The sequence below is a fragment of the Oryctolagus cuniculus genome, chromosome 12, assembly GCF_964237555.1.
Source record: "Oryctolagus cuniculus chromosome 12, mOryCun1.1, whole genome shotgun sequence".
Taxonomy (NCBI): Eukaryota; Metazoa; Chordata; class Mammalia; order Lagomorpha; family Leporidae; genus Oryctolagus; species Oryctolagus cuniculus.
The window spans coordinates 72,139,781-72,166,872 of record NC_091443.1 but is presented as its reverse complement, the minus strand read 5'-3'; the positions used below and the strand labels follow the sequence as shown (position 1 = coordinate 72,166,872).

The window sequence follows — 27,092 nt, the reverse complement described above, 5'->3', positions numbered from 1 at the left end:
GTTGAGACTCAATTCAAAAGTGGCTTGATAGAAAAGTGAAACTAAAACTTTCTGAGCCAGTGGTCTCTCAGTCATTAGGCCATTTCAAGGAAAAGATAACTGAGAGATAAGGTAAAATGTACAGGTCAGTTCATACTGCAAGTCACATGTTCCAACCCATTTTTTTTAAAAGATTTATTTACTTATGTGAAAGGCAGAGAAGTGGTAGGGGAGGGAGGAGAGAGAGAGATGGAAAGAGAGAGAGAGAGATATCTTGTATCCACTGGCTCACTTCTCAAATTTCTCAATTTTGTATTTCTTCTCAAAGAATCAAATCTTTGTTTAGTGATTCTTGTATTGTTTTTGGTCTGTATGTCATTTATTCGTACTCTGAGTTTTGTGATTTCTTTCCTTTTACTAATTTTAAGTTTCACTTGTTCTTATTTTTCTAGTTGCTTGAAGTATAGCAATAAGTTGTTTGAGATTTTTCTGCTTTTCTGATATTCTCCTTTATTTATTTATTTATTTATTTTTGACAGGCAGCGTGGACAGTGAGAGAGAGAGACAGAGAGAAAGGTCTTCCTTTGCCGTTGGTTCACCCTCCAATGGCCACCACGGCCGGTGCGCTGCGGCCGGCGCACCGCACTGATCCGAAAGCAGGAGCCAGGTGCTTTTCCTGGTCTCCCATGGGGTGCAGGGCCCAAGCACTTGGCCCATCCTCCACTGTACTCCCTGGCCACAGCAGAGAGCTGGCCTGGAAGAGGGGCGACCAGGACAGAATCCGGTGGCCCGACCGGGACTAGAACCCGGTGTGCCGGCGCCGCAAGACAGAGGATTAGCCTATTGAGCCACCGCGCCGGCCAGATATCCTCCCTCTTAATACTGCTTTTGCTGTATCCCATAGGCTTTGCTGCTGTGTTTATATTTTTATTAATTTCAAGAAGTTTTTAAGATTTTCTTCTTAATTTCTTCCTTGATTCATGGGTTGTTCAATAGTAAAGTCTTTAGTCTTCATGTGTTTATGTAGCTTTCAAAGTGTTACGAGTTATTAATTGCATTATAATAAGAAGACACTCAATGTGATTTAAATTTTTAGAAATTTGTTGAGATTTGTTTTCTGAAACTCCAAATGGTATATCCTGAAGAATGTTCCATGTGTTGTTGAAAAGAATGTGTATTCTGCACCTGGAATGTTTTAAGATGTCCATTAGGTCCAGGTGATTTAGGATACAATTTAACTGTCCTGTTTCTTTATTGATTTTCTTTTTTAAAAAAGATTTATTTTATTTATTTGAAAAACAGAGTTACAGAGAGAGGTAGAGACAGAGGTCTTCCATCTGCTGGTTCATCCCCAGTTGGCCGCAATGGCTGGAGCTGCGCTGATCCGAAGCCAGGAACCAGGACCTTCTTCTGGGTCTCCCATGTGGGTGCAGGGGCCCAAGCACTTGGGCCATCTTCTACTGCTTTCCCAGGCCACAGCATAGAGCTCGATTGGAAGAGGAGCAGCCAGGACTAGAACCGGAGCCCATATGGTATTCTGGTGCGTCAGGCCAGAGCTTTAAACTACCATGCCATAGCGTCGGTCCCTCTTTATTGATTTTCTATCTGAATGATCTGTTTTTAAAATTGGGATGTTAAAGTATTCTGTCAGTATCATACTAGAATCATTCTCTCTTTGTGATTTAGTAATATTTATGTATTTGGATGTTCTAATATTGAGTACATATATATTTATGTTATTAATATATTGAACCCTTTATTATTATGTAGTGATCTTCCTGGTCTGTTTTTGCTGATTTCATCTAAAATCTATTTTATCTTGTAATGGTATTCACATGGAATATCTTATTCCATCCTTTCACTTTGACTCTATGTATGGGCTTAAATGTGAAGTGAGTTCCTTGTAAGCATTGTAGAGTTGGGTCTTTTTCTTTATTCTCTCATCACTCTATACCTTTACATTGAAGAATTTAATTCATTTACTACTGATAGATAAGGTCTGACTACTGTCAATTTGATGTGTGTTTTCTAGTTTTGTTGAAGTTTTTTTTCTGCCTCCCTCTCCCTTGCTTTGTTAGTACCATGAAGCTTGCCAAAATAATTGATCTTAAGAAGTATTTTGCAATAACAACTTAACATTGATTGTAAAGATATGGAGAGAGACAAATGATAAACAAGAAACAATAATAAAGAACTCTATAGAATACTATACAGCAGTCAAAAACTATGAAATCCGGTCATTTGCAACAAAATGGAGGAATCTGGAAAACATTATGCTGAGTGATTTAAGCCAGTCCCAAAGGGACAAATATCATATGTTCTCCCTGATAGGTGACAACTAACTGAGCACCAAAGGGGAAACCTGTTGAAGTGAAATGGACACTATGAGAAACAGTGACTTGATCAGCTCTTGTCCTGATTGTTGCTGAACAACTTAATACTTTATCCATTTTAGTATTTTTTTGTTTTGTTCTAGTACTATTGGTTGAACTCTGTAATTAACACACAATTATTCTTAGGTGTTTAAATTTTAACTGAAAAGTGATCCCTGTTAAATATAAGAGTGGGAATAAGAGAGGGAGGAGATGTACAATTTGAGACATGCTCAATCGGACTTGCCCCAAATGGTGGAATTAGAAAAGTGCCAGGGGATTCCAATACAATCCCATCAAGGTGGCATGTACCAATGCCATCTCACTAGTCCAAGTGATCAATTTCAGTTCACAATTGATCACACTGATAGGTCCAAGAGTCAAAGGGATCACACAAACAAGACTAGTGTCTGCTAATACTAACTGATAGAATCAAAAAGGGAGAGAACGATCCATCATGGGAAGCGGGATACACAGCAGACTCATAGAATGGCAGATGTCCTAAACAGCACTCTGGCCTCAGAATCAGCCCTAAAGGCATTCCGATCTGGCTGAAAAGCCCATGAGAGTATTTTAGGCATGGAAAGCCAAGACACTCTGGAAAAAAAAAAAAAGAAGAAGACCTAAATGAAAGATCTCTGCAAGTGAGATCCCTCCCAGTGGAAAGAAAGGGGCCATCAAAGAAGGAGATACCTTTCTCTGAAAGGAGGAGAGAACTTCCACTTTGACTATGACCCTGTCTGAGTAAGATCGAAGTCGGCGAACTCAAAAGGCTTCCATAGCCTTGGCAACTCATGACTAGAGCCTAGGGAGATTACTGATGCCATAAACAAGAGTGTCAAATTGTTAAGTCAACAACAGGAGTCACTGTGTACTTACTCCTCATCTGGGATCTCTGTCCTTAATGTGTTGTCCAATGTGAAGTAATGCTATAACTAGTACTCAAACAGTATTTTACACTTTGTGTTTCTGTGTGGGTGCAAACTGATGAAATCTTTACTTAATATATACTGAATTTATCTTCTGTATATAAAGATAATTGAAAATGAATCTTGATGTGAATGGAATGGGAGATGGAGCGGGAGATGTGAGGGATGCGAGTGGGAGGGAAGTTATGGGAGAGGGAAGCCGTTGTAATCCATAAACTGTACTTTGGAAATTTATATTTACTAAATAAAAAATAAATAAATAAGGAACTCTATACTTGTGCTGCATTCCTCTCTACAAATGAATTTTTAATATCCATTTTACCTCTGTATATAGCCTGCCTCCTAACATTTTAATGTAGTAATTATAATTTAATCAAATATGAATTATAATTGGAAATATTATGTTTTATGCACCACGTTTACAACATTAGAGCATTCTGAATTTGTATAGTTACACAGTGAGTTTTCCATTTTCTGCTTACTCTTTAGTATCTCTTTCAGCATTAAGAATGCCTGTTAGCATTTGTTGTAGGAAAATATTGTGGTGCTGAATTCTCTCGCTTTTGTTTGGGAATGTCTCTCTCTCCTTTTTCTGAAGGACAGCTTTGCTGGAACGGTATCTTTTAGCTGATTTGTTTTTCAGTGTTGTGAAAGTCATCACATTCTATCCCAGCCTGTAGGTTTCTACTGAAAAGTCTTCAGACAATTCACAATTCCTTTAAGTGGTAATCATTCCTTTTTTCTTGCAGCTTTTAGAATCCATTCTTTAACCTTGGAGAGATGGACTGTAATAGTCTTGGGATAAACTTGTTTGAGTTGAATCTAACTGGACCTTTGAGCTTCCTGTTTCTGGAGAGTTGTGTGTCTCTCTAGGTTTGGAATGTTTTCTGTTATTATTTCTTTCAATGTGATTCTACCCTCTTTGGCTTTCTCAAGTCCCTCTTGAAACTTAGTAACTCATATATTTGCTCTTATCATGCTAAACCAAAGTTTCCATAAGATTTCTTCATTCCTCTTGATTCACTTTCTTTTTTCTTGTCCAACTGTTTATTTTTAAATGGCAGTCTTCAAGTTCACTGATTCTTTCTTCTATATGGTTTATTCTGGTAGTGATGCTTTTAATGCATTTTAAAATTTTCTTAGTGTGCATTTCAGGTGAAAGGTTTCTATTTGTTTTTTAAATTACTTTCATCTGTCTGTAAGGTCACTCTGTTAGAATACTAAATCGTTCTGTGTTTTCTTGAAGTTTGTTGAATTTCCTTAAAACAGCTATTTTGAAATCTTCCAAGAATTTGAGAATTTTGATTCCTAGATAGAAGCCAATCTGGTACCTTATCTTCCACATTCAGTGAGGTCTTGGTTTCCTTGAAGTCCTTGATGCATGATGCATTTTGGTGTATGACATCATCTGTGCATTGAAAGATTAGTTATAGTAATCTGGCTTTGTTTGGCACGGAGTCCCTGGCTTTGTTTGTAGCTGTCCTTTTCAGAAATTCGAAGCAGTCTGTTTTTTCTCCTAAGCCTCTGCTATTTCAATACCAGATGATGTCATAAGTTGAGGTTCACTTCAAGTCTGCTATTGGTGTGTTTTCACTGTTTCAGTATGAATATATACCCCAAACTCAGATTTGTCCCAAATCAACAGTTGATATATTCAGAATGAATTGAGAAAGTATCCAGAAGAGGATAGTCCATCCCTACAAGCCTCTTCATACATAGTACTGGGGTATGCCCGAACACCTAGTGCTGTGGACACCAAAATCATGATGGTGGATCACACTTGGAACCTACAGCCTGCCAAACTAATGCAGCCTTGGGGTAGGACCAAAGCCCGGCCTGCTGTGATATGTCTGTAGCAAATATGAACTCATAGTTCAGGACTGCTCCTATCACCCACTGTTGATGCTGGCTATGATGTAAGACTGATCAACCGGAGTCACAGAATTCTCTTTGACAACAGAGCAGTTCCAGAGGCTCCATCAGCAGGCACTGACCTGGTGACAGGAATCATTAGGATTTATTCAATATTGGGTTTTACTAGCCTGGCACTGAGACCCAGTATAGTTCTGTTGTTCCTTGCTGTCTGCCCAAGGTTGAAAGAAGAGTAATACAGGCAGCCTATCAGTTGCCCAAGCAGGCACTGCATGGATCACACCTGTATCTCACTGTCACTAGGTCCCTTTCAATTTTGATGGTACACACTAGGCCCGCATGAGGCTAGCAGTAAAACTTGTGGAACAAGTCTGTCCCATCAAGGCGTGTATTCCTGCCTGATAGTAGGGCAAATCTAGATAGTAGGGCACTAACCCAGAAACAGGAACCATTAAGATTTGCCTAGTGTAGGACTTTACCAGCCTGACATGCAGTCCAAGACACAGTTCTGTGGTTCCTTGCTGTCTTCCCAAGATTGGGGGAGGGTTGATAAAGGCAGCCCCTTGCCCATCCAAGTTGACACAAAGCTGGATCTCACATCTGGATCTCACAGTCACTGCATTCTGTAAGGTTCAGAGATACATACTAGGGGAATTTCAGGCTGGCAGAGACACACACACACAAGGGTCTGTCCCACCAGAGAGCAGGTCTCTGCCTGATGCCCTGAATACTCTAGAATTTCCATTTGTGAGCACTGGTCTGAGGGATAGAGGCCTTTGGCCTTTCTCGAGTGCTGGATCTGGATCTTATGGTAGTGGGCCCAACTCTAAGCTCCAAGGCAAGCTCTAAGCTTCCTCTCTTGCAGCAACTGGAGTCCTGATCTGCTGGGAAAAGTGTGGCAGAGGCAATTTGCTGGCCACTCGGCTATGGAAAACACAAATACTCAGTTTGCAGGTATGAGAACGCTGAATTTTATCATGGTGGGCCTGGCACTGGGATTCAGGTCTCTAGGCTAAACTTAATATCTTCTCCCTCTCCTAAAGTAGGAGGCAAGGTGTCTATCTTAAAAATTATATATTTTTTATTTATTTATTTGAAAGCTAGAGTTACACAGAGAGAGGAAAAGACAGAGAGAGGAATATATAGAGAGTGGGAGATCTTCCATTTGCTTGTTCACTCCCCAAATGTCTGCAATGGCCAAGGCTGAACCAGCCTGAAGCCGGGAGCCTGGAACTTCATCCAGTCTCCCATGTAGTTGGCAGGGGCCCAACTCCTTGGGCCATCTTCTGCTTTTCCAAGTGTATTAGCAAGGAGCTGGATCAGAAGTGGAGCAGCCTGGACTTGAACTGATACCCATAAGGGATGCAGGCATTGCAGGGAGGAGCTTAACCCACTGTGCCACAACACCAGCCCTAGCATCTATCTTTACACCAGACTATTTAAAGCTGGGGAATGGTTGATGCAGGCAACTCTCTCCTTCCTACTTTCTTCAATATGACTTTTTTTTATTATTGCACTAAAACCAAGCACTGTGGCCTCTCACCTGGCTTCTTTAGCTCTTGTGAAGGTTACTTGGTGCATACTTAGCTTAAAAAATGGGTTTCTCTGCAGAGAGAGAGTTACTAGGGCTTCTTACTCAACTATCATCTTGTTATACTTCTCTTAACTCATATCCCTTTATATTTCAATATTAAATAAGTCTGTTTCTGAGACTAGTTCAGATTTAAATCAGGCGTGTTCTAAAGTACATCTATGAATAATGTTTTTCCGTTTCTAAAGTTTAAGTATTATAGTTAAATATTTATAATGTGCTTGACCTTTAATTTTTTCAAGATACATTAATTATTTGCAATTCAGAAAGACTATTAGAATAAAAGCTGCAAATGTGGAGAGAGATAGCCATACTTACCTGTGTACCTCCTGGTAAGGAAGCAAATACCTCTAAAATAAATAGACGTTAATTTTAAAATGAAATGTTACCATTGTAGGTGGGAAAAGACTGGGACCATCTTTCACTAGTGGGATTTCTGAAGACTTAGTACAAACAATTAATACGTACTTTCTTAAAGATTTATCAAATGTTGTCACTCTCCGCTTCTCGGGTAATCTGTCTAAGCTCTCAGAGATGCTGAGAACAGAAGAGTCACAAAAGCTACAACTGGGAGAAAAATTAGTATTTTCCCTAAAATAAATCAGTGAGTTGGGGAAAGTTGAGTTTCAAAAGGGACTTGAAAATGCCGAAGGGGTAGAAAGCATATTCAAAGATACGATAACAGAAAATTCCCAAACTGAGAGAAAGATACAACCATGTAAGTATAGGAAGGGAAGAGGTCACTAATTTACATTCAACTCAAGCAAGGTCAGCCCAAGACATATTATAATCAGGCTCTCCAAGTTTATAGACAAAAAAAGTATTCTCAAAGCTGCAAGAGAAAAGAAACAAAGAACACTTAAAAATGTCCCAATTTACCTAGCTGCAGACTTTTTGGCAGAAACCTTACAGGCCAGGAGGCAATGGAATGAGACTTTCACAATAAACTGCCACGCAAGAGTACTACATCCAGCAAACCTATCCCTTAGATAGTAAGGAGGGATAAAGACATTCCCAAACAAAAGCTGAGAGAACTTACCACTACCAGCCCTGCCTTACAAGGAATTAATAAAGAGAGCTCTTCAAACCAAAAGAAAGAGACAATTAAGAGTACAAAGAACATATAAGGTGGGAGAAAAAAATTCACTGTTAAGACATACAGGGTCTGGCGCTGTGGCATAGTGGGTAAAGCCACCACCTTCAGTACCAGTATCCCATATGGGTGCCTGTTCGAGACCCAGGAGCTCCACTTCCACTCCAGCTCTCTGCTGTGGCCTGGGAAAGCAGTAGAAGATGGCCCTAGTGCTTGGGCCCCTGCACTCGCATGGGAGACCCAGAAGAAGCTCCTGACTCCTGCTCGGCTCAGCTCTAGCTTTGTGGCCATTTGGGGAGTGAACAAGCAGGTGAAAGATTTCTCGCTCGCTCGTTCTCTCTCTCTCTCTGCCTCTACCTCTGCCTCTGTGTAACGCTGCCTTTCAAATAAATAAATAAGTAAATATTAAAAAAAAAAAAAGAGTGACCATACAGGAGCCAGTGCTGTGGTATAGCAGGTACAAGTACAGATTGCTCAATACTGTAATCATGATGCATAAACCATTCATATATTTAGTATGAAGACTAAAATATAAAACAATTTTTAAAATGATGACTATGTTTTTTATTATTCATATCTTTGCAGGGGTGTAGTTTTGTCCAATTTTTTTCTCTGTATTTTTCTTCTTAAATTTCTTTGGTTTGTGTTTTTTATTTATGTCTTACTCTTTGTGTTTGTTGCCATTACTCCTAGATTACATTCTTTGCTTGATATTAATGTATTACTTTCTGTTTACAATAATTCTGCAATCAGGATCAGGTGATCTGAAAAATAAGTGTTTTATTGTGTGTAAAATGAATGAAGTAGAGCTTTCTTTTTATTCTTAAAATTATACCTGTTCACAGAAAATTAGACTTGATATTGCATAAATATGTTTAACACTAATTCAAAGTAAAGATTAAAATTTTAAGTATATAGTTTGTTACCTTTTTTGCACATTCTAATTCTACCTTAATGTAACCCTGGTATTACTCAAAACTTAAAATATGTATTTCAATAACCAATCCTTTAATTTCTGGTGGAGACAAATTCCTGTCCTCTGGTAATTCAGACTAATGTCTAATTTCTGATTGTCTGATATCAAAAATTAATCAAGTGACTTTCCTCAACTCTTAAGTGTTTGTCATTAATATTACAATCCTAGACAGAACTAGCCTACATAGTCACTGATAATCGGTACCAGAATCTGCAGTAAACCTCTCAAATAACCTTTTTCTCTCTACTCTGTGTCAATGTATATGTAATGCCTAGCTTGTGCTTTTAGTCTTATTTACAGTGTTGATCTAATCATATGGTTTTCCTTTCTTTTGAAAGTTTGCCTCAGTATTCTTATGTATTTTAATGCTGATTGGAAAGAAAGATTGGCAAATCTTTTTTTCTCTGTGTGGTATCAGAATATGGGAAAAGTGGAGTCTGACATGCAGAGAACCAAGCTTCCTACTGTACTTACCTGGAGGGTTATGGAAAGAGATCTGGACTTAGACACAAAAGAACTAGATCTGCTCTCTACTAGTTAATAAACAGTGGCTTAAAAAAGTTAAAGAATTTCTTGTACTTTGGTTTTCTCATCTTGAATTGTTAGGAAATGATACAGATTTGTGGGGATAACTTGAGATCATAGATATCAATAAATTCTATAAACTCTAAGACCCTACTTAGTTAAAACATGATATAAGGACATTCATTTCTGTAAGCAGGACAAGTTACAACAATGTCTAATCCTCTATCATCCATGTTTACTTCTCTCCACATTTAGGGTACATTGCTAAAAGGAAAAAGTGAGTATCAATGCCTTTTTATGAAGGAAAACATCAGATTTTTAAAAATGTGTTATTTCCTGTTTCAGCTATAGACTTCAATACAGCAAAAATTTTAAAGAATCCAAGAGCATATACAACGTCCACAATCAAGGAAGACTCAAGACCTACAATGAAGGTTTGGAATATAGTAATTATAAAGAATGTTCTTACTTGTTTCATTTTCAGTGTAATTGAAATTTGCTGGTTTCACATAGGCAATGTTGGTTATAACATTCTCAACACACATTTTAGGAAAAAAATAGTTATTAAAGAGGTTTATTTTAAAGGATTAATCTTAATAATAAAAATATGAAAATATCTCCATCTCCAAAGAAAAACTCATAGCATTTATCTCTTCCTCACAACACTTCCTGACATTGGTTCTCCTTGATGTGACACACAGATTTCTTTTACTGTTTTCACCTGGATGTGATCTCAAAAAGATCAAAGTGGCAGGGAAAACCTCAAAGGAATATCAGTATAGTTGACTGTGCTCACATCTTAAGCCATGGTCCCCATAACTGACTCCACATATCCACTGTGACTCTTGAGTATTGAGTGCTTAGTTTCTCCATGTTCGTGAAGTTGCCTTGCAACCAGAGATCTCAGCGACTTGCTGCTTTGTGTTGTTTTAACCAAGATTTGATGAGATTATTGGCTTGAAATTCTGAATCTTGTCTCTTAATTTGTTAGACATTTAGGTTTTACATCTGTATGATGTTTGTTGATAAAATTTTGTCTAAATCAACTAGTTAATTATGGCCATTGTTTAAAGTCAGAAATTACAACTATGTAAAATCCACTTTCTGAAAGTCACTGTTCATATATTTCCTTAACATTAGTATTTCAGTTTTATATAATCTCTTCCTACCTTTTTTCCAACTTTTACGATGCTGTCAAGGATAGTTTGTAAATTAGACTACAAACATGATCTAGACAGAAATCCATTTTGGATTGATGACAATGTCACCCCATTTCCTTCTGGGGCAAGATTACTAGATTTAGGAATTGGGAAAATGTAGTAGGAATTTACATATAATCTTCATGAAGCACTGTAATCTCTTTTATTTTGTTTACTGGTTAAAAAAATAGAGACAAAAGCATTTGTAATTGACTAAGCAACTTTAATCAAAATGAACACTCTCAAAATGATAGAAAGTCTATTGGAAAATCTTATTTAGTAGTACAGCATATTACTACATCATTGGGCTTCTCCCATTAAATTAATCAGCTTTGGCTAGCATTAAAAAAATCATCAACTGGATAGATTAAACAAGAATTCATTTCTGACAGTTCTGGAGTCTGGAAAATCCAAGGTCAAGGAGTCAATCAATTTGGTTTCCAGGTGAGGGTTCTCTTCCTGGGTGTAAATGACCTTTTGTTATCATTGTTGTATCCTCACTTGGCAGACAGAAAGCTCTTGCCCCTTCTCCTTGTAAGAACACTAATCCCACTATAGATAAACTCATCTAAAGCTAATTACTAAAGACCCCCACACACACACCTCCAAATACCATTACAATGGAAATTAGAGCTTCACCATATAAATTTAGGAAGGGATACACAAAATCTTTTTTTTAAGATTTTATTTATTTATTTGACAGGTAGAGTTACAGACAGTGAGAAAGAGAGACAGAGAGAAAGGTCTTCCTTCCGTTGGTTCACTCCCCAAATGGCCACTACAGCCGGGAGCTGCGCCGATCCAAAGCCAGGAGCCAGGTGCTTCTTCCTGGTCTCCCATGTGGGTGCAGGGGCCCAAGCACTTGGGCCATCTTCTACTGCCTTCCCAGGCCACAGCAGAGAGCTGGACTGGAAGAGGAGCAACTGGGACTCGAACCGGCACCCATATGGGATGCCAACGCAGAAGGCAGAGGATTAACCAACTGTACCATGGAGCCGGCCCCCAGGGATACACAAATTCAATTCATCTTGGAGGCAGGGAAGTGCCCAGGGAGCTCCTGTCTGCATCTTCCTTGCCTCCTGCTATCTGCAGTGTGACACCCTGACCTCCCTGCCCTGCACTTTGTAACTGCTGTTCAGGAGTTCACTCAGGGCCCCAGTATACCATAATAGGGAAAAATGATAGAAGAGAGTGAAATAGGGATAACATCACCTGGAACTCCTCCACCACACCCTGCAGGCCTGGCTGCTGCTGTCACCTTTGCCATCCCAGTTCCTTTAGCTGTACCCAGTTATTTCTCTTCTGTAAATGTGTCCTCTACGGAGTCCTTGCCACCACACATGTATTCTATTCCTCAGCCATCCCTTGCTCCTGCCAGACATTCAGCACCATTGCCTTTTGTGCCACCTTTCCCAATTCCTTCAGTCCCCTCCCTTGAGACTTCTCTACCACCTCCTGTGTCTTTATCACCTGCTACTGCTTTCAGTAATCCTCATCTGTCCCACTTCCCACCTTCAACTTCTGCTCCAAGTACTCTTTCATCTGCACCCAATCTGGGTCCTCCTGTATCAGGATTTCTGTTGGTTCAGCTCATGACATTACAAGGGGACATGCATGAAGATGCCCCTGATGTCATCCTTTTCTGCCAACTCATTATTTTGCCAACTCTTACTACTCAGCAAGCCAGCTGGACATCTCTAGAACAAGGAACTGGAACCACGTTGGCCATTGCTTTCTCAAAGGAACATGAAGATCCTAGAATCAAACAAAATCAGGATGAAGCATCTGTTGGTGGAATCTGGGGTTTTATTAAGGGTGTGGTTGGGAATCCTATGGCGAAATCTGTGCTTGATAAGATGATTTGGTTGATGAGTACCCGGCTGGATGCTGGCACGGCTCCATATATAAAATCCGGAGGTGAACTGGATATTGTAGTGATCTCAAAGAAGTAAAAGTGGCTACTGTCTGTGATACCTTCCAGGAGGTCTTTGACTTCGCTGTGGTTGTAGGTGAAGCTGGACAGTCCAACTCTGCCCCACAACCAGTGGTCACAGATGGTCTAAAGGGAGCCCAAGAACACAGAGATAGCTTGCGTAGAACTGGAATGGTCCACAAGAAACTGTGTCAGTGGAAAACTTCATTGCAGAATTGCTGACTGACAAATGGTTTGACATTGGCTGTTTGGTGGTTAAAGATCGTGTATAGGGCATTCATCTAGAAGCATTTACACAGGTCACACCAGTGCCTCTAGTCCCAGTACAGAGTCTAACTCCCCGGGAATACAATCAGGTGGTCAGGCCTTTTGGTGACAGTGGGCGAAGTCCTGGAAAAGAATTTTACTCAACATCAGCTGGACTGGTTGGCACATGGCTTTCACCATACTGTCTCATCGGCGATGATCTACAGCACAGCCAAAGCAAATGCAGGCATGTATAAGCAGCACCGGCCCTGTAGGACCGTGTGAGTGAAACCTGTAAGGGAGACCAAGATTTTTCCTCTTCGGAAAATTTCCATTTAAGACTTCTTAAATGAAAGCCTCAATGAATCTGACAGTTTTGATAATTTTCCTGTAGGCTGCAGTTTTTCTTTTTGTAGAAAGACATGGTGTTATTCTAATCAGTAAAAAGAAACAGATCCTTTAATAGTCATGTAATTACATGTCATATTTCTCAAAAAAGAAAATATACAAATATAATTATAGCACGATTTAATGTGCCAAATTTGTGGAGACTGATGTGCAAACTTAAACTCTTGATATTTACTTGATTATTTTGTTGTGTAAAGAAAATGTTTATTGATTATTTTTTTAAAAACTTCAGTTCATAACATGTAGGATCTACTCCATGCTAATGAGACAATAATTGGCGTACTATGGTTGCTATTGGCGATCCACATTGTAAAAGCCTGTAAACAAATGTAAATACTTTAAACAGAAAATCAACATGATGAAGGACTTTTAAATAGAAAGGAAAAGATTCTGGAAGCCATAATAACTATTTTAAAATAAGTAGAGAGCTACTATGGTGCATAATTACACTTTTCCCATGTGGTTCAAAAGAAGTGTAACTCTTACCAATAAGTGAAAGTTATGGGAGACAGATTATAGCTCAACTTTATGAAAAATAAAATTTCCAAGCATTGGAGTTGTCCAAATGCTTAATGGATGCCTGTGGGTTCCCTGTCACTGAAAGTGACATTGGATGTGATCATTAGCAGAACATTCATTGAAACCTCAAAAATCAGGCTGGCGCCACAGCTCAATAGGCTAATCCTCCGCCTGCAGCGCCGGCACCCTGGGTTCTAGTCCCGGTTGGGGTGCCGGATTCTGTCCCAGTCGCTCTTCTTCCTGTCCAGCTCTCTGCTGTGGCCCGGGAGTGCGGTGGAGGATGGCCCAGGTCCTTGGGTCCTGCACCCGCAGGAGAGACCAGGAGAAGCACCTGGCTCCTGGCTTTGGATCAGCGCGGTGGCCACTGGGGGGTGAACCAACGGAAAAGGAAGACCGTCTCTCTCTCTCTCACTGTCCACTCTGCCTGTCAAAAAAAGAAACCTCAAAAATGAAAATTTTGCTTTCTGTTCATTGTCAACAATTATCTTTTTAAAAAGTAATAGAAAATTTGGACACCAAAACTACCCTTTGGACTCTCTAGTTCATCCCTGATGATGCTTCTAAAGTCTACAGAGTTGCTTGATTCTTCAAATCCAATGCTAAGTTGACTTTTGACTAGAAATGTCTTATTTAAGGAATCTTAAAAGTTCTTGAACAAATTTCTGCTATTATCTTTTGTGAAATGAATGGAAGCTTTGGGGTTTCTGTCAATTTGTCCATTAGGCATATCTCTATCAAGATTCTTGGAATAACTTGGCAATTGGTGCTTTAAAGAATCTTTTTTTAAAATGGTTCGGTGTCCACAAAGCATTAGATTTTCATTTAATACCTAGTTTTACTCTTGCTTAGTTGAATATCCTTAAAAATAATAGATCCTCATAGAGGAAGAAGAAACTATAAACTGTGGTTTTCCCTACTTTAATAGCTCATAACTGAAGAAAAATAACAGAATGTCTATTTCAAAAAAAAAAACTTTATTGTTAGAATATTTATTTTATATTACCCATGGAAGAATCAGGAAAAGGGCAACAAAACATCTTTACAGACAGGACAGTTATTTTTAAATCTAAACTGTGCTTGGTTTTACATAAATTTTATGGGAATTTTTAAATTTTTAAATTTAATTTATTTGAGAGACAAAGAGAGAGAGAGATTGAGACATACAGACAGAGAGCTCCCATCTCAGGTCCACCTCCCAAATGCTTGCATTAGCAATGGCTGAGCCAGGTCAAGGTGGGAACTCAGCTCAGGTCTCCCACATGAATGGCAGTGACCTAACACATGAGCCATCACCTGCTGCCTCTCAAGGTATCCATTAGCAGGAAGCTAGAATCTGGAGCAAAGTTGAGACTTGCACCATGACACTCCAATATGGAAAATTAAGAAAAAAGAAATTATATATGTAATTGAAACATGTCTGATATTGACATTATGTTTTCACCATCAAAGAATTGCTTTTGATTATTATGGTCTCATCATTTCAAATAACTTTGAAGCATTTGGGAATTCTGAAACACACATTGTTATAAAAACCTATAGATCAGCCAGCGCTGTGGCATAGTAGGTAAAAATGCTGTCTGCAGTGTTGACATCCCATATGGGCGCCAGTTCGAGTCCCAGTTGCTCCACTTCCATTCTAGCTCTCTACTAGGGCCTGGGAAAGCCGTAGAGGATAACCCAAGTCCTTGGGCCCCTGCATCTACATGAGAGACCTGGAAGTAGCTCCTGGCTCCTGGCTTCAGATCAGTGCAGCTCCAGCCATCCAGCCATTGCGGCCATCTGGGGTGTGAATCAGCAGATGGAAGAACTCTCTCCCCCACCCCCAACCCTGTAGTTCTGCCTTTCAAATAAATAAATCTTTTTAAAAAAACCTACAGGTTGAAAAAGTGATCAGAAGCAAAAGAAATTCAGGAGAATTGTATGTATCAATAAAAACAAATGAAAATAAAAATCTTATTTCCCCACAGGAAATGGTGTTAATAACATCTCACTTTGGCATTACAAAGATTGAGGGAACTTAAAACACAAGTAGTTGCTATACTTGTCTCCCATCAGAAGTCAATAATAAGATCTTGGAGTAACTATATTTATGTTTGTTGTTTTTTAACAGAATTCTTGATCAACTATTTTTTCCAACAACACTGTGATTCTGTCATCTCACTGCTTTCTGGCCTCCATATTTTGTCTTCCTTTTAATTTTTTAAATTTTTTATTTATATAAGGTGAACACATTTCATGTATTTCATATATACAGGTTTAAGAGTATAATGATACTTCACACTCTAGCCTCCCTCCCTCCCTCCCATACTTCCCCTTTCCTTCCTTCTTCCTTTCTCATTTTTTCTTTTAATTTTTACAATAATATACTTTCAGTTTACTTTATAATCACTAGCATAACCCTCCACTAAATAAAGAGTTCAACAAGTAGTAAGTAGCAAAACCACTGTTCCTCAAGAATATACACAAGAGCTATAAACAATAATCAAATCTCAAAATGTCAGTATCACCCATATATATTGCATTTTTATACTCTGCATTTTAGTTACCTAAAATCAAGAGAAATATATAATAATTGTCTTTTTGGGACTGGCTTATTTCCCTAAACACAATGGTTTCCCGTTGCATCCATTTCCCAGATGTCCATTAACTGATGACTGGATAAAGAAAATATGGTATACATACACACACTCTGTGGAATACTACTCTGCTGCAAAAAAAAAAAAAATCCTCCATTGTTATGATGAGAAGTCAGCTGTTTATATTACTAAGGGTCCCTTGTATGTAAGGAGTTGTTTCTTTCTTGCTGCTTTTGAGATTTCCTCTTTGTCATTAAATACTTGGTCTAAGATGTGTTTACATGTGAATTTATCCCATTTATAGCTATTGAAGTTCTTGGATATGTTCTCATATAATTTGGAAAGTTTGGGATATTATTTCTTTATAGTTTTTCATTCCTCCTTTTCCTTGCTCTGTTCATTTTCTTTAGTCCTTTTTCTTTCTTTTCTTCAGAATGAATAATTTATTTATCAGTACTCAACCTTGATGATAAGTGAAAAAGTTAGAAGAGCCTTACTGAATATACCCATAGATTCATACTTTGGTAAAGTCCTTTAGTTGAGGCAATTATTATATAATATACATATATTTAATTTTATTTATTTTAATACTTCAAATGGTAATTTTTTATACTTATAATGAAGTTATATTTTATTCACAGTTCTCTAGAAATACAAAAGTAGTCATTGACTTGATGTTTTTTTCTTTCTCTTGCAGTCTCATTATATTAGCACTGGTCCAGAGTTTTACCGTATTCTCTTCAATGTTGGAAGTCAGAGTCCACTAATTCTGTATTATCTTAAGAGGCATAATCTAACTGGGGTTTTCAAAGCCCTTAAACAAACCAAGATTAAACTCACTGCAATATTCCAAGAACCATATCCTTTTTTAAGTTCTTCTTTAATATGATATGTATAAAGTATTCAATTTGTTATAGATGCCTCAAGGAAGAAACAAATTGCATACTTCTTTCTTTACTTATTTTTGAGATAAAATATTTTTAATTTACATTATATTCAAGGGCTTAATGGTTCAGTCAATAGAGAGTTCAACAAGTGAAAAGTAAAAGACCATAGTTCAGCAAGAATATAGGCAGGTAATAAGCAATAATCAAGTGACTTTTGTTTAACATTCACTTATACTCAAAACTACTGCAGCATGTTTGACTAAAGTGCTTTCTCATTTAACTCTGAGGTTGTGGTTTTGGCATGTAAAAAAAAAAAAAGAATAAAACCCAGGAACTTCAAAAACTAGTATACTTAGCTCGCTGATAAAAGGAGGTGTCTTTGAAACTTTACCATTCAGTGTTAAATTTCAAACATTTTCAGAAATGTGGTTCATGGACTTCTCCAGAGAGAATTTCAGACATGTTTAAGCTACGTAATCCTTTGTTAAAATAAAAATATATCAGAAAGCTCAAAATGTAAAAAAACAAACGAATGACCTTGCTACAACCTTGATTGTAGCAAGGAGAGGGGCCAGGAATTCTGTTCACCTATACTCCTGTGCATCTTCTGTACAATACCTCTTGGCCAAGGCCCCACGGGAGACTCAGGTGATTGTCAAAGGGATCTAATACAGCTATGAATGTTGAAAAAATAAGACTCCTATTTATATCTATATCTATCTTTAAAAATAAAAAGGAAGTTACATTTAACTAATATTTAATAAAGGTTCTCTCAGCTGATGGTTCAGTCTGCCCTGTACTATTTTGAGGGATGATGATGGTATCTTTGCACTTATGGTTTTTTTCTTTCTTCTCTCCTTCTTTCAGCTTCTCTCTCGCTCGCTCGCTCTCTCCCTCCCTCCCTTCCTTCCTCCCTCCCTCCCTCTCTATCTTTCTCTTTCTATCTCTCTATCTCTCTCTTTATCAGAGGTAGGGAGACAGTGAAAGAGACAGAAGCAGAGAGAGCTCCCATCCACTGGTTCAGTTCACTCCCCCAATGCTTGCAGTGGCCAAGACTGGGCCAGGCTGAAGCGAAGAACTGGGATTTTAATTCAGTATCCCACGTGGCCAATTACTTGAGCTGTGATTTACTGTGTCCCAGGTCTTCCTTGGCGTGAAGCTGGAGTCAGGACCCAGAGGTAGTTATCAAGCCCAGCCACTCCACTATGAGACATGGGCATTTTAACCATCATCCTAACCAGAAGGCTAAATGCCTACCCACCCAACCCCCTGCCATGCCACGTTATTTTTGGAATACCACAACATATTGCTGTTTTCTTTGGGTTATGAAGTAGATTCACAAATTACAGCATATAGTTTTAACCTAATCAACACTCATTAATGAATGAGGAGCTTAAAAAGACTCCTAAAAAGAAATTTTAGATGATGATAATAGTTATAATGCCAAGAACAAATTTTTAATACATGAAATTAGAAGAAATATATTTTTCTGATTCCTCAAAGAAGCTCCTTTTCAACCATGCTAAGAGAAGAAATCAATAAGTTCCACCAAGAGGTAGGCAAAAGAAACTATTTGAAAAATGCATATGCATCATAATTATAAACAATGAATCTAAGTTTATGTTTTCCTTTTCAATATTAGATAATGATATTTGTTTTAATTAGCAAGACATTTAAAAGCCAACTGTTTAGAATATCACTATAAATATCTACAATTTAAGAACAAAAAGATTTGGTGTACCATTAATAAGTTAAATTTAATTTTTAAAATATCTTTATTTCATATCACTGTTTTATATTTTTATTTTATATATATAACAATATACATAATATATTAATATTTATTTGTGTATTTAATGTATTAATTCAAAATTATACCTATATCAGAGTATGCTCACTTGTCTTTTACTCATGAGATACAAAATGAGGAAAATGTAGAGATCACTTCTCTAGAAGTGTTCTCAGGACCCTACCCAGGACAGTTTTTCTCCTGCATTTTAGTCAAGACAACCTCCAGAGCCGCACTGACCACAGACACCTGGAATTTATTTGAACCACTCTGGAACACAAGGAGAGACAACTGGCAGATTAAATTAGTCTGTTCTCAACCTTGTAGCTTAAGTAATGATGCAAGAATTCTCACCAACCTCAGACTAGGTCCAAAACAAATTTTTAAAATGTTTAGAAATTAAGTTTGAAAAGTATCTAAGGACTATCATATTTTATTTTTAACTAGTTTTTATTCTGATTATAAAAATAGCACTCTTTATGTTTGCATTTCTTTGGGCACGGATTTGTCTGACAGGTATGCAGGGATTCATACCCCCAGTTCAAGTAGAATGTGGAAGGAGTGAGAGTATGTGTTGGGGCAGGGAACACAGGAAGTGGAGCTCTAAAGTATAAATCTTTTACAAGATATTTTCCTGTAAAATTTTGAAAAAGTCATCATTAGGAATGTAATGGATTTTTCCATGATGTTTCCAGAGATTATAAAATGTAGTACCCACTGACAATATATAATGTTTCTAGATCTTTTTTTAATTTTTTTACTTGAAAGTGGGGGTGGGGGCAGATCTGAAAAAGAGAAATCTTCCATCTGCTGATTCACTCCCCAAATGCCCACAACAGCCAGGGCTGGGACAAGCTGCAGCCAGAAACCGAGAACTGTATCTGGGTCTTCCGACATTAGTGGCAGGAACCCAAGTACTTAGACCAGCATACGCTGTCTCGCAGGTGCATTTATTGGAAGCTGAATCAGAAGTGTGGAGTAGCCCGGACACCAGCCAGGTACTTTGAAATGGAATCCTGGCATCCCAAGTGGCGTATGAACCCACTGCAACACAACATCTGACCCTGACATAATGTTTAAAGTACACTTTTAAGGAAAATAATAAACATCTTTATTAAGTAATGACAGTAAGTCATTTAAATATAATTTTTATGAATGCTCTTTGAATTTCTTCTCTTAAAATCTGATCATTTAGTATTAGAGTTGTGAGTAAAATGAGAAGAAAACATTGACTTCCAGGACTCAGAACTGAAAGTGTCATGCAACTTCTAGCTGTGCAAAATGTTTCTAGAGCTTCCACTGTTCCCTTCACGCATTGGTCTGTGCATTTGTAAACCACGTTCTGCCCTTTATGTGTTGAGGGTAAAATAACAAAAAAGTATCTCCAAATCTAACTATTCTTAGCATGTGAAATGTAAATTTAAAGTTTGTCTTAAAATTGAAAATTTAACAAAATATTGGTGTAAACCTAGACACTGTAACATATATCTCTGACATGAATGTTCACATTTTGTTGCAGTTTAGAAAACTATACTCAATGCAGTGTCAAGATGAGTGTATTATGTACTATAAATACATATTCCCCTCATCATACTCTCACATACTAGTACACAGTTTTTTAACATGTAATGTAAAAACTGTCCAGAGATGGATTATTTGAACTCTACAATTGAAAATAGTGTGCGATATATCAACTTACTCTGCATTAAAAAAAGACTTATACAAAGAAATCATCTGCTGTGAATTATCTATGATGTGGGAGATGCAGCAATCAATAGTGAAAAAAAAAGAAATGGAAAACATTCTGAGACTCCAGAAAGGTCATAAGCTCTGTATGAATATACCAATATAACATTCCATCTTCACACAACAGGACCCAGCAGAGCCTCTTTAGAGTCAGGTGTAACTTACCACTTTTATGGATGTAAAGATGTTTGATAGCCTCCACAGCCATGTACACATAGATTTCTTTCTATTATGTGAATAACAATTTCTAACTTGTTACTAAAGTTACTGTCAATCAGTGACTAGTTAATATATATTAAGGAACTGATGATACAATCACTTTTTTTTAGATTTTTATTTATTTATTTTAAAGGCATAGAGGAAAAGAGATGGCCAGGACTGGGTCAGACTGAGCCAGGAGTCAGGAGTTTCCTCCAGGTCTCCCACATGGGTACAGGGACCCAAGGACTTGGGCCATCTTCCTCTGTCTTCCTACATGCATCAGCAGGGATCTGGGATACACTCACAGTTTTTAAAGATGCATTTATTATTTGAAAGGGAGAAAGAGAATCTTCCACTCACTGGTTCACTCCCCAAGATGGCTGCAACAGCCACAGCTGGGCCAGGTCAAAGCTATTAGCCTCGCAGTCTCCCACATGAATGGCAGGCATCTTTTGCTTTCCCAGACACATCAACGGGGAGCTGGATCAGAAGTGGAACAGCTGGAACACGAACTGGCACTCCACGATAGGATGCCGGAATGTTATAATCAGCGGCTTAATCCACGGCACCACAATGCCATCCTTGATCGCATTTTTAAAAAGATAAATTAGCTGAACACAAATATGTGAAAAAAAACTCTAGTCCAGGACCCTCCCATCTAATTGATTTTTCAGTATATACAAGATAAAATACCATTTTTCCTTCAATCCTTCTGAAATACTCATGGTGAAGTAAATAGGAAAGCCCACACTTCTAGAAAGCTCACTCCATTATTTATGAGATTTTTACAACAACAACAACAACAAAAGTAACTCTCACTTCCCCTCATCTTCAAAAATCAGAAGGTGACTATGACAATGCTGTCCGTTAATGAGATCTTTCGGATAATGGAAAACAGATATTAGCTTTCTGGAATGTGAGGTTTCTTTAAAGACATGTTTTTGTTCAAAACAGCTCTGAAAACACTCTGGCACTACAGAGATGAAGGACTACCTCCACCCCAGTACAATGGAGTTCTGCTATTTTCTCTAAACTCTGAAAAGGGGGAAAACAGGAACCAAGTTAGCTCAGTGTGGGGGAAAAATGTAACATTCGCAGGCCCACTGAGCCTCTTCAGCAATACAGGAAAACAAAATTTAACCTAATTTGAGCCTCTTCTCCATCCACATTAAGTAGATGAATGGGACTAGATAAATTTTAAGTCTCTTTCAACCCGAAATTTTGTGACTCTGTTGGAGGAATTTGACTTTAAACACCATTGGTGGCTGAATTAGTTCAGTATTTCCCTAAAATGATGACATTCTCATTTTGTCAACTCACTGTAGCACAAAGTTCTCCTGAGACTAAACTAAGAAAAAGAATGCTTAGAAACCATTTTTCCCATTGTCAGCTGTTGACTTATAAAAAGACCAGCAGAATAACCTGTGTAGTAGACTTTCTGTAGTAAGCGAGGATACCAGTTTCACAGGGATTTAGTAGTGTCTCCAACAGGGAAATTCCAGGAGGACATTTGCCGGGTTTTAAGATCTGAGTTGGGTGATTTTTGAAGCAGGCCTTGGAAGGCAGGAAAGTGCCTGGAATCAGGTAGAGTTTATGATATTATAATTTTGGATTAGCTGATGAAGCAAGAGTCTTGAAGTGAGCTTCGATTAGGTTGCTCAACTTTATCGTACAGGGAGAGCATTGCCTGGAGCAAGCAGCTATTACTTTTGCTTACTCTCAGCATTGTTAAGCATAGCAGGAGAAAAAATGGTGCATGTTCCTCCCAATGTAGGAACAAGAAGATTTGTATAGGAGATGCTCTCAAAGCCCTGATATAGAAGAAGAATAGACTTACTCTTCAGCTCCTCTGGATGGTACTAATCCCAAAAATCCTCAGCCGCCAACACCCTACAAAGATTAGTTCATCTGACGATAGCAGCCTCATCTAAGATTACGTCATATATTCTTCACAAGTAGCCATAACAACTTTGCCCTTCCCACCTGCTTTTGTTACAATGTGACCTTGGCACCTTTCCCATCAAAGTATAGTGCCTGTATTTGCTGCCTTTGAATTTGGGCAGTCTTGTGACACTTCCACAACCAAGAGGGTGCTTTGCGGTCTAAGGCTAGGTCATAAACGCCTTGACAGCTTCTGCCTGTTTGACTTTGAATTTTTTGGAGGCTTGTCATTGGAAACAGCTGTGATGGTAAGACAGTTCAGAACACATGGAGAGACCATGTTCCAGCTGACTGCCACAACAGAGATTCAGCCACAGCCAAAATTAGCCATCAAATACCTGAGTAGAGAAACCTTTCAGGTGTCTTCAGCCCCAGTCACCTGACTTTGTCCATAGGCTCATCAGCTCATGCAGCCTTTTTCCAGCCTTCCCCCTTATGCTTACCTGAGCACTCTCTGTTCTTCTTCTCTCCTTAAAAGCTGCAGCACAGATGGCCTCACTTTGCCTAAAAATGGATGGAATCCACAGAAAAATGGGTATAATTTTTTACTTGTCCTGGAAGCACAAGGGGCATCATTTAAAACATAAGTAAAGGGGCCAGTGTTGTGGCATAAACAGTAAAGCCACCACCTGAAATGCTGGCATCCCATATGGGAACCAGTTTGAGTCTTGGTTGCTTCACTTTTTATCATGCTCCCTGCTAATGGCCTGGTAAAAGCAGCAGAATATGGCCCAAATGTTTGGGCCCCTGCCACCCTTGTGAGAGACCCAGATGAAACTCCTGGCTCCTTGCAGCCACGTAGGGAGTGAACAACAGGTAGAAGATCTCTCTCTCTCTCTCTCTCTCTCTCTGCATCACTTTGTAACTCTGAGTTTCAAATAAATCTTTCAAAAAAAAATTAGTCAAGTTCTTACAGTGTTGAATAAGGGTATCTTGAACGAAAACTTAGTCTAGAAAATGGAAAGGAGGGTCACCAGGTTGCCTTTCTCTATGGAACGACCACAAAAAGGGAGTCTGCTTTTTTTCTACATTCCATATAATAATATTTTCTACATAATCCATTATAGAGATGAGCTGGGGAAATTTCACCAGAAGGGTGAGACAGAGTAAGGAGGGAGTAGAATGGGGAAATTAGGGACAAAGAAACAAACCAGAAGCGTGGAAAGGCATAGAGATTTGAAGAGAGAGAGAGAGCGAGAGAGGAAAGTAAGGAAAGAGGCAGGGAAGGAGGGAAGGAGGGAAGGGAGGGAGGGAGAGAGGGAGGGAGGGAGGGAGGAAGGAAGGAAGGAAGGAAGGAAGGAAGGAAGGAAGGAAGGAAGGAAGAAAAATTAAACAGTACTTGTTTGTGTCAATTTGGTTAACAATTAGGGGCTTTTGGATAACAATAAGGGGCCAATTCACCATGTCTTTGGCTTCCATATCCCAGAGGAATAAGAATGTTAGGAAAATCAAAGACATCTTCACCCTGGAGCATGTAAGAGAGAAGTTGCCTAGGCTGTAGGGACAATAAAAAGTCAACAGTGCAGAAGATACAACAAGGTTAAAAAAAAAAAAAAAAAAGGACTATGAAAAAAAGCAAATTAAAATGCTCCTGTTAGGTATTTATCATGTTTTTTTCTTTCTACAGTTTCTCTGTCCATTATCATGGCTACTAGCCATGTGTGGCTATTTAAATTAACAAAATTAAGTGGAAATTCAGTTCATCATTTACATAACCACATATCAGATATTCACTTGCCATATGTGACTGACTACTGGACAGAGAAAATATCAGACATTCCAGCATCACAGAAAGTTCTATGGACAGCACTGCTTTTAGTAAGAAGAAAAGTTTAATCTATGTTACAGAACTTGAGATGTCACCTTCTGATATCAGATTAAAAACATGTACAGAATTCCTTTTTTGTCTTGTCATTTGCAGGCTTCTAACTTTAGAAGGAGAGGTTTAGGAGATTACAAATTATCTTGTTCATTCATTCATTCTTGCATCTATCCAATAAAATTCCTGTATATATTCAAAGTTAATTTCCCATCTTATACTGCTTCTTCTTGGTCAGATTGTTTTCTCTTTTTTTCTAGTTTAGTTTTATTTTGTGTCTGGTTTGTTTTTGCTAAAAAAAAAAAAAAAAAAAAAAAGTACTTTCAACATAATGCCAATTTTTGGGCCATACAGTTCCATACAGTATGGCTTCAACACACATAAGAGAGCGTGCCACTCTCTGTTCTAGCCCTGAGGTGAATAACTTTGTAAATAACCTAGATCTCCATGAAAGCCAGTGATTGCCTTTTTATAGTCAAAAGATTTCTGATCCATGGATTCCTTCCTTTATTTCATTCCCTTTGATGCTAACTTTTGCCAACTACCTAAAATAACATCATAACTCTCCTACTTGGTTCTCAGGGATTCCATAGAGGATTGAATTTTAGTTTTTAAGAAATACATTTAGGGGCTGGTGCTGTGGCACAGTAGGTTAATCCCCGCCTGCGGCACCAGCATCCCACATGGGTACCGATTCTAGTCCCAGCTGCTCCTCTTCAGTCCAGCTCTCTGCTGTGGCCCGGGGAAGGCAGTGGAGGATGGCCCAAGTGCTTGGGCCCTGCACCCACACAGGAGACCAGGAGGAAGCACCTGTCTCCTGGCTTCAGATCGGCACAGCTCCGGCCATTGCAGTCATTTGGGGAGTGAACCAATGGAAGGAAGACCTTTCTCTCTCTCTCTCTCTCTCTCTCTCTCTCTCTCTCTCTCACTGTCTATAACTCTAACTCTCAAATAAAATAAACAAAATCTTAAAAAAAAGATTTTTTTAAAAGAAATACATTTAAAGGGGTGGCATTGTGGTTCATATGAGCACAGGTTCCAGTCCTGGCTACTCCAGTTCCAATCCAGCTCCCTGAAAATACTCCTGGGAAAGCAGCAGATATGACCTAGGTACACAGACCCCTGCCATACATATAGGAGACCTGGATGGAGTTCCTGGCTTCTGTCTGGCCCAGCTCCAACTGTTGTGGCCATAGATAAAAGATTCTCTCTTTCTCTCTCTCTCACTTTGCCTAATAAATAAATCTTCAAAAAGTACATTTAAATTTATATAAGAGTACTTTATAAACAAAAAAATTCATGGAGGCATAGTAAAATAAAGGTTACATCAAGTATTTAAATTTAGCTCTTAGAAAAGAGAAGGGTGTTTTATGTTTAGATGACTTTTGCTTAAAGCTATTCAAACCCTTGTTGAGTAGGTTGCTAAGTTTCTTCCATTTATAAACTCTGCCAAGTGTTAAAAGGAATGAAAATGAAAATAATTGTATAAGAACGTGAGGAGCAAAGGGGTTTAGTTATTATATGTGTGAATATGTGCACGTGTAGTGTAAGCATTTTGCAGCCACCTTGAGCCATAGACAAATCTAAAATTGTCTTTAAGATCCAGCCCCTTTTTCTTGCAGACTCAGTTCAATGTATTTTAATAAAATACACAAGACATGTACCATAATTTTCCAACTTGTTATTATAGTAACTAGTTAAATAAAGAGAAGGCTTCAATTGCTTTAAGTAATCAAATATTTTATCCATGATTCATAATTTCGATTATAAACACAGCTTAATGTAAAATAAGAGAAGGGGATGGAATAAAAAGATAATAAGCATTTTCTATGAACATTTTGAAGCTCCTTCGTTTATCTGTTTGCTGTATTGTTACTAACAATCAGATTTGGTCAATCTCTGGGAAGTGATGGCTCCAGAGTTTCTACCTTCATGTGGAAGGACTTGGATAGTCAATTCACTTGCAGGCAGGGGGCTGGAGAACTTGTCTCCAACATGCATTTGCAAAACAAACCCTAAGTTTGTATGTTTTTCAGAATAGCTTTGTGGGGGTGGATGAATTAATGGAACTAATGGAGATGGTTAAACTTCCTCCAAACAACCTTTGGAACTGGGTCTGTTAAAGGGCATCCATTATAAAAATGTTGGAATTTCTATAAATCAACAATTTATTTAATCCAGCCTTATCAGGGATAAACTGTCACCCATAATTAAATGTTCCTGAAAACCAAAGCTGACCATGTGAAGCACTAAGACTTTTTATGTTGACCATTCTTTTTTAAAGATTTATTTTACTTATTTGAAAGACAGAGTTAGAAAGAGAGGTAGAGAGAGAGAGAGAAAGAGAGGTCTTCCATCTGATGGTTCACTCTCCAGAAGGCCGCAACGGCTGGAGCTGCGCCGATCCGAAGCCAGGAGCCAGGGGCTTCTTCTGGGTCTCCCATGTGGGTGCAGGGGCCCAAGGACTTGGGCCATCTTCTACTGCTATCCC

The 27,092-nt window shown here is 38.4% G+C and overlaps 1 protein-coding gene and 1 pseudogene across 3 annotated transcripts in view; both read left to right on the top strand.

Moving 5' to 3' along the window:
• Nucleotides 1-27,092, top strand: part of FAM227B (family with sequence similarity 227 member B) — a 261,271-nt gene that overhangs the window by 220,273 nt on the left and 13,906 nt on the right. For all 3 annotated transcript variants that reach the window (XM_070054161.1, XM_070054159.1, XM_070054160.1), the window contains 2 exons: nt 9,683-9,771; nt 16,916-17,077. In XM_070054161.1, the coding sequence (XP_069910262.1) occupies nt 9,683-9,771; nt 16,916-17,077 (251 nt within the window). The remainder of the gene's footprint in view (nt 1-9,682; nt 9,772-16,915; nt 17,078-27,092) is intronic.
• LOC100354808 (protein PRRC1 pseudogene) lies at nt 9,856-15,858 on the top strand (annotated as a pseudogene).